The sequence below is a fragment of the Schistocerca gregaria genome, chromosome 1, assembly GCF_023897955.1.
Source record: "Schistocerca gregaria isolate iqSchGreg1 chromosome 1, iqSchGreg1.2, whole genome shotgun sequence".
NCBI lineage: Eukaryota > Metazoa > Arthropoda > Insecta > Orthoptera > Acrididae > Schistocerca > Schistocerca gregaria.
In genome coordinates this window covers 693,955,974-693,964,967 of record NC_064920.1, presented here as the reverse complement: position 1 = coordinate 693,964,967, position 8,994 = coordinate 693,955,974, and the positions used below count along the sequence as shown (strand labels likewise).

The following is an 8,994-nucleotide window of genomic DNA, read 5'->3' as shown; positions in this document are numbered from 1 at the left end:
TGGTGTGGGGCGTGTGCAGTTGGAGTGAAATGAGACCCCTGGTAGTTATACACACTACAGTGACATGTGACACGTACATGAGCAACCTGTCTGATCACCTACATCCATTCATGTCCAAAGTGGGTCCTGACGGAATTGGGCAACTCCAGCAGGACAACGCGACACCGCACACGCCCAGAATTGCTACAGAGTGGCTCTAGGAACACTCTTCTGAGATTAAACACTTCCGCTAAATAAATGTCGTGTAACTGGGGCCTCCCATCGCGTAGACTGTTCGCCGGATGCAAGTCTTTCGATTGGACGCCACTTCGTTGGGGATGAAACGATTATGATAAGGACAACACAACACCCAGTCCCTGTGCGGAGAAAATCTCCGACCCAGCCGGGAATCGAACTCGGGCCCTTAGGATTGATATTCTGTCGCACTGACCACTCACAAGGGAGCCTCCCCATCGCACGCCCCTCAGATTTAGTTACAAGTTGGCACCGTGGATAGGCCTTGTAAAACTGAACACAGATCAATCGAGGAAACAGGAAGAAGTTGTGTGGAACTATGAAAAAAATAAGCAACTTATAACTAAATCTGAGGGGGGTGCGATGGGGAGGTTCCCTCGTTAGTTACCGGGGGCGGACAACACTTCCGCTGGTCACCAAACTCCCTAGACACGAACATTATTGAGCATATCTGGAATGACATGCACCGTGCTGTCCAGAAGAGATCTCCATCCCCTCGTACTCTTACGGATTTATGGACAGCCCTGCAGGATTCATGGTGTCAGTTCCCTCGAGCACTACTTGTGACATTAGTCGAGTACATGCCACCTCGTTTCTCGGCGCTTCTACATTCTCGCTGGGGCGCTACACGATATTAGGCAGGTGTACCAGTTTCTTTGGCTCTTCAGTGTAATAGAGGTATTCGGTTCGTCTTTCGTCTGCGACGATGACTGCGTGAGCCCCCAGAACTGAAGTACCGCCTTGATATCAGGACTTCATCCTAGATAGGTGCCTTTCACGGGTAACATTTTGTGTTTTCAAACGCACGAGGATGAGAAAAGTATGACAGAAATACTGGCAGGTTGACTTCTTCAGGGATGTTTACCCGAATGGGTACCTGGGTAGAAAGTTTCCCGCAAAAGGCAAAGATTCGTCGCGAATTACGGTGTGGTTCGCAGTTTCGAGTTAGCGAGGGAGCGTCAGTTGTAAGAAGTTTGCTTAACGCACGGCGCACTCTTCGCAACAGCAGCGGCAGCGGCTGTGTTGTAACCGTACGGCCGGAGCCTCCGGGCCGCGCGTGCGCCTCGCCGCCGCCAGCGTGCCGACGTCGGCGTCGGCGTCTGCGTCCGCGGTGTGTGTGTGTGTCGCGTGCCGTGCGCGAGGCGGGCCTCAGTGCGCTAGTAGCCGGAGCGCCGGCCGCCGCCATGGGGCTGCCGCTGCCGCTGCCGCGCCGCCGCTAGGCCACGCCGCGCCACTCTCCGCCCGCCACGCCGGCTGCGCCCTCCTCAGCTGTCTCGATGGCGGCCCGGCGGCCGCGCTCGCTGCCACCGCCGCCGCCGCCGCCGCCGCCGCCGCTGCCGCTGCTGCTGGCCGTGCTGCTGCTGGTTGCGGCGCCCGCGCCCGCTGCCTCTCAAGGTGAGCTCTCACCACGTGGTCGCAGGGCGTCGCACCATCCCGTATCCCATAAAACTCTTTCAACAGAATGAAGCGAACTTTGCCTCTTAATCACTCGAGAGATTACGAACGACGTCTCGGGCGAGGCAGTAAAAGATTCGTGCATCAAAGTGATTTTTCGACGTACTCCCCACTTTGGTCAAAATTCTTTGTCCAATGTTCTTACAGTGTGTACATTCCATCCCTGAAATTAATGCTGGGAGATCTGCTGAGTCCCATCTAACGTGGCACTTACATCCTCACATGGCTCAACACGTTTCGCAAATTTCTTCGTGTGTCGCAATAGTAGGTAGTCAGCGAGGTGCCAAATGTGGAGAAGAAACTTTTTCAACCATTTGTACTTAAAGAAAATAAAGTAAAAGAAAATAAAAAAGTAACAAAAGTTTTCGCACTGCCAGTGCATCTCTTCAGCTGCAGCGTATTTGTCATTTTACTTTGCAATCCACACCTCTTCTCAAGTGTTTCTCACCTACTTACGCCAGGAGATATACGCATTATTCCATTGGTATCAATACGTCTGGACGAGGAATTTGCTCCTATTTTCGTAAAAAAGCTCCCAGTTAGCTCACGAGGTGACTAGCTAAATACGTATGACTTTTTTAAATAGACAATGCAAAACTATAGTATTCCAAGCTAGCTAAATACGTATGACTTTTTTAAATAGACAATGCAATACTATAGTATTCCATTGTCTATTTAAAAAAGTCATACGTATTTAGCTAGTCACCTCGTGGGCTAACTGGGAGCTTTTTTACGAAAACAGGAGCAAATACAGCGAAATACAAGTTTCAAGCCTTTGAGTATTAAATATGTATTTTATATCGCGTAATGCTGTGACGTTATGGCGCAACGTATTTTATTATTCAGAAGATTCCAAATGGCCCATTTGTGCTACTTCAGCTACATATTTCGTTGTAAATAAGAAACCAACATTCAGTCATTTTAATAAGTACACTGCCAAACATATCTGTCACTGATGTAATCCAGTATATAAAGTATCTATCATCTAATTAGATGTTGTACACAGAGTAATTGAAAAAATTAAAATTTAGCGAACGCAGGCTTAGCCTGTCTGGGGCACAACGACCGTTGTAATTTGTGTAGAGATGAACCGCCAAGGCGCGCGTTTTATCTCATTTTTTTCTTTCATCAGGAAACTTCGAATAGTTTTCCGGCTGGATGTCATCAATATGAAACCTGTAAGGTTTGTTAAAAAATTCTGATTCGACTGTATTTTCAAACAAGATACCTCCAGGCGGCTGGATGGATTATTACTTTTTAACTGCAGGTTTTTTAGTGTCCGATGCGATATAAGAAAATCAGGTATACACATTACAATAACAATTAAGCTTACAGTCGAGGCGATAACTTATCTTTTACGTACTTTCCACCTGCTTCGATCCACTTTGTTGTAATATTATAGAATTTATTGTATATCCTGGACATAGGAATTTTCCACGTGTGATGGTAAGGGTTTAATGCATAAATATCCGAATAATTTCTAGATACTGAAACACAAGTGTTGTTGTTTTGAAACGTCTGTCAAATATTCTCACCGATTTCTAAACTACTTATCACGGTCGCTGACTTCACTTTTCAAGTAAACATTTTCGTGCTCTCTATCTGCAACTTGAACGCCACACCAGTCGTGTACGCGACCAGCACACTAGCTCTAATCCAGTCTTTCGTGAGCAGTACTCCTGCAATTAACTAGTCCGAGCACACCTACGGGACTCACTGAAAGCTTCAAAACGAGCGACGTGGCGCCTTGCTGAAGAATCTGTACTTCACGTTGGTAAGAGTGGGGTTCACATTCCCGGCCAACCATCAACCTTCGGATTTTCCGTGGTTTACATGAGTCACCTCGTGTGAAATCCCAGATGGCTTTGAATAAACCAGAGTCGAATTACTTGCGCTTCTTTGTCCAACAGAGAACTTCAACGTTCTAGTTGTCTGCGAGACATTAAACCCTAAGCTTCACTTAACTCTTAAAGTTGTTTCTGCCCCGTACACACCATACCGAGATGCTACACGACTACCAATACCGGGAGGACAGGCATAGCAGAGAGTTTAGTTTCACTGTAGCTTCAGTTTCAGCACGACATGTACTCCACCAAGAGTGAAGGACTCTCATCTTTTCTAATCCGCCATGATTAACTACTCTTTCAGCACCATTTGTTTAATGGGCAATATATTTCCAGCGTTCTTGAAACAGACCTCTATTTGAATCTTTCCGACACTTTTCTTTCCTGTAAATACTTCTCTTAGTCCCGTGCAATGTGCACAATTACGTGCCAGTGGTGAATATCCCCAAACAAATCAACACCGTTTGCGTTATGCCCGCAGAAAATGACACACGCACCACAGTCCTGAAAGGTGTCAGGAACGGTCCTTGGTTTTCAGGCGAGTAAAAATGCCAGCCCACTTACATTTCTTTCCGATGTGATTAATAATGCGGTTAATCATAATATAATTTTTAAATAAAAAGTCATTCACGTTATGACTTACACAGACCAGAAAACTTTACACTTTACCTTCCTTCGGTTCGACAGCAGCCGCGTTCCAACCAAAATTTCTTCTGGATGGAGGCTAAAACTGCAATCTCATATTACAGAAGCAGGTTTATCGAATGATAGACAAAATATAAACCGTTTCAACAAAGCAAAACGCGTATTTTCTGAATACCCACATTTTATACTTCATGGCTTGGTATGAATACGCTCAGATGGTACTAAGTGATTTTATAAAAAACGTTCAGAGTAAGTGAAAGTTTACTTTCACCACTTCCAGCTCAGTCGTTATGTTCCCTGTTTGTAGCCTTGTTGTTATGGCCGGCGCGCAAGGTAGTTCGAAATGATGGTAAGTTATCCTTTGGGGAAGATACAAAGAATGCTGGTGTCCTCTCCTCTGATATTATGGCACTGTAAAGCCTTACTAGGCGGCTTGACAACTGTAAAGGATTTCTTTTCACCAACGTCACGTATGTTAATATTTTGTTAAGTCTAAAATTCTTATGTCAGTTTTGATTATTAGTGTTTACGTCATTGCTAAGTGACATTTACACATACTGATAGCTTGTCATTAATTATATTTAGTGAGTAACATCGCCCAGAAGAGCTAAAACGGGCCCACGGAATTTTTACATGAGATATTTGTTCAAAATGCGGCACAGTTGCCATCTATACTGGGTCGCAAAATATGTATTTCTTTTTGTATGTTTACTGCGTACTCAATAATTCAAAGCATACAGAGTGCTTCACTAGAAATGAGTTGCGCATCCTTTAACGGACTGCTAAAGTTCTAAACGCTTGAGATGAAGTACAGTTAAGTTGACGAAGTCTTTTAGTAGCAACAACGGCGTTTCATTGTTATGAAGCAGGTTTATGACGCTTGGCTGTGATGGTTCACCACTAGACACGAGTGTTTTGTGAAACATTTTTTCCTGTTATTATAGTGGTAAAGAAATTAAAATTTGAAATTTTTAATGTAAAATATTTACAGGTTATTTCTTGCATAAAAATTATTTATTATTGATACCTACAAAATGTTTGATTTGGTTTATATCGTAAGCATATAATTATGTGAATTATTCCTGAAAGGATAACGGAGAAAGGTTATTCCTACGGGGAATGAAGAAAGGAACAAAACGAATGTATGTTTCTGTTTTCCGATCAAGTTCCTCCCTCCCAAGATATCTCTCTAGTTTCAGTTGTAGATGATCTGTAACTCCTCACTGCTGAAATGAGGAATGTCCCGTGAATTCTGTTAACGATTTCGGCTATGGATCAATTACATTTTAGGAGTGCAGAAACTCCATTTCTTCAACTGATATTTCGGTATTTCGGCCACACGCAGTTCAGCTATCATCGGACTGAGCCGACAAAAACAGCCGAAAGGTACATGGCTGAAATATCGGTTAAAGAAATGGAGTTTCTGCGATTAAACGCCCAAAATCTACTACATCAACCAATCCGACGCGAAGGCACGAGGATGAACATTTTATACTATTGTGCATCTGTTCCTGTACTGGTATTTAGAACTGTATAATCTACAACAGCGTTTTCTAAACTGTGTCCCGTGAAACCCAGCGGTTTCGTACACATCATTCAAGGGTTCAGCGAAACTATTGAGCCTTTCTTCATAACATTCAAGAAAGTAACTTTATTAAAAGCAGTAACAATTAACGCCACTACGAAATTATAAAAAAATAGAGTTTCAGCTAACTCTCGTTTCTGCTTACTAATTTGGATGCGATATAGACACTGGATAAGACTGTAAGTAGACAGCAACTTTACGGACGGTAAACTCCACAGTAATCAAATGACTGCACAAACCATGTTTGTAGCGACGTTCTAATCCATACCGTCGTTCTTCTCACATTGCACCCAAATGCATTTCGACTCCATTCCTCTCCACTTTTCTCACCGCATTACGCAGGTTATATATTATTATATAGAATAAAATGTGGGTTTGAATCAAGAAGATAGATTTATATTAATCCATTAATCGGATTCTGGTACATTTCAGAAGACGAATATCCTGAAGTATCGCAAAGATCATGTTGTTAATTTTACAATTTGCAAAGACATGTATATGCCAGAGTTCTCATATCACGCGTCGGCAAAAAAATAAGTGCGGCAAGCAGACATGATGTCGAACCAGTCATAAAAACTCAAATTTGAGACCACACTTCACTAAAAGTTAGGGATCCTGTTTGATTATGTTGTTTTAAATTTTAAGTTCAAGAACTGTTGGGTTAATTTTTTAATTCACTTTTAGAATCTAACAGCTATTATACGAATAATAGTCAACTTTGTTGCAAATGATCCATCTACAGATCGTTGCATTACAGCAAAAGGAAACTAGAGGTTCCGCGATAAAAGCGGACGCTTAAAAGAGTTCCTGTCATCGAAAAGCTTAAAAGTGCTTCTCTGCAGCACTGATTCGCTTGTCAAAAGGAAATATGTTTGTGGGTTTATCATAAATTTCTCAGTGTTTGATGGTGTTTAAAAGTCATTTTGTTATCGAGGAGTACTGTCCAATATATACCTGAATTCAGAACGTTTTTCCGATACTATCGTCTTGTGACGATCAGCACCGAATGAGTTGCCGTTGTTGTTAGGAAAGTGCGCCCGCATTCCACGGAGGCAGAAATTGAATCTTTATCTGCCTTTTTTGATTAAGGCTATCTGTCGTTCTTCTAATTTCCTTCGGGAGAATTTTTACGCCTTTTCCTTCTACAAATCTGTTTCCTATGTCTTCTCGATTCCTTCTGTAATCCGAGCTTGCTATCAGTACTAGATGCTAAACTGTCACATCGATTATAGATACAGCTAGAGTGACTTTAATGTCGAAGTTCTCTGTGACGCACTTATTAACTGATTTTGCGTACTAATACTCCCAGAGGACTTCATTGATTAACTCCCGATGTCAGCTACGCTCGTGAAAAATATTCCTCGAACGCGGCAGCTAACCGAAAAATAAACAGAAACGAGTGTTATTCGAATGAACGAGCGTCATGCTACCTGACTTCACAATCAAAGTGTAATTTGCGGCGTCCATACTAACTCAATTTCATGACGTAATCGTATTCAGAAAACATGGAAGCTACGGAAGCTTTTTGATTTTGATGGGGAATTTGCAAGTCCCTACGTATAGATGAATGAAAATAATTATTATTGTGTGAATGTTTCCACAATTTTCAATATACTAGGTCACTAAGCAGTGAAGCGAGAACAACATCGTATCAAATTTGTGCTGTCAGTAGAGGAAATATGGCCTCTCGCTATTTCTTTTCCGATCAGTCAGAGTTCCAATTAAGCTGATGAAAATCCATGCATGTTACAAGCGACTATTGTCCCAAGATTTTAGAGCCACTTATCACCATCTGCATCCTTATGGCCTCGCTCAGTCAGATAACCTGTGTGTCATGCCATAAGTTTTACCTTCTGCTGTTTTTTTATTACCAGATCAATTAGCGTCGAATGATTAAAAAACTGTCACTTTTTGTAGAAAGATTTATTATTTCTCTTTCCCATACCGTACTTTTAGCAAACTTCGTATTTCATTGGCTTCGTATTTCATTGGTACAGCTAATCCTTAGCTACTTTCATAAGTGTCCCCGTAAATAACCTTGTTGAGCTTTATACATTAGTCACGTTTTTCATACAAGCCGGTGCAAAAAAAAAAAAAAAAAAAAATCTAGAGAAAGCATACTTTTATTTAGATGTTCAGCATAGTTTATCTCACACTGGAAAAATATCGTTTCTTCAAAAGAAAAATAGTTGTTAGATTCTCTGAAGGGGACAGACTCAGCTAATATACCAGTAGCACTTAATGTTAGGTTTGATTCTTATGATTTCTTATTTGACGACTTCAGTATTTCAGTTATACTAACGCAGTTAGCTATTTTTACTTTAGCTATGATTTGCATTATTCCATCAAAACAAATTTCATTCACATTGCCTATGTTTTAATGTAACAGACTTCATGTCTTCTAAGTTCGCTTTTATCTTTCATTCGTGCCTAATAATTAACCGAATACCTCTCTGTCTTAGTTACTGCTGTTCCTTTAATGTTCGTAGTTTTTTAATTGCGGTACACTTCCCACTAATTTCACTTCTCAGCCACTGCTATTGAAATCTCCAGTAGGGGGTAATGTGAGCTTTACAGCTTTTCCATCAATGAACCAGGGTTATCCATTGCATTTGATTTTGAATTTGCTGTAGACAACTTTGATCCTTTCATTGACCATTGATAATAATTAATTTATCGTGTTTAACTGTGCTTTTATTGTTTTCTGTCTCTTTAATTCAACTAAGTCTATTTTAGTGTTGCTGTATTCCAGTCACTCTTCACTAACATAATCAGTTTTTTATAATACTAATCAATTCTCCAGTTACACCGTATACTTCCGATTTTTAACTATTTCGTTCGTATGAGATGAAATATCTCACGCCTACTGCAGCGTTCACTGCTTAAGAAATATCTAGGAAGTTGTAGCTCTACACAGAACAAGACGTCAAATATTCATAAAACTCTTTATAGGTCAGCGCTATTCCAAATAAACTCTACGAGCATTCCTCATGGCCACGTTGAAAGCTCAACTTGCAGTTAGTTACCACAACATAACGATAAATCATCTGTGTGAAGTGCAGAGCAAGTTCTTTGCAGCATACGTACAAAGATGGGCACCACGAATGATCACAGGTTCCTCTGACTCACGGGAGAGCGTATGGGAAACGCTGGAAAACCCTCACTGGTAGTTGCTTGAGGACAGACGTCAACCATTCCGCGTGTCTACTTACAAAAATGTCTAGAACCGGT

At 41.5% G+C, this 8,994-nt stretch overlaps 1 protein-coding gene across 1 annotated transcript in view; it reads left to right on the top strand.

The window, feature by feature from the left end:
- Positions 1–1,346: 1,346 nt before the first annotated feature.
- Positions 1,347–8,994, top strand: part of LOC126302399 (lachesin-like) — a 1,147,869-nt gene continuing 1,140,221 nt past the window's right edge. The window contains exon 1 of the mRNA XM_049991738.1: positions 1,347–1,629. Within this exon, the coding sequence (XP_049847695.1) occupies positions 1,512–1,629 (118 nt within the window). The 5' untranslated portion in view covers positions 1,347–1,511. The remainder of the gene's footprint in view (positions 1,630–8,994) is intronic.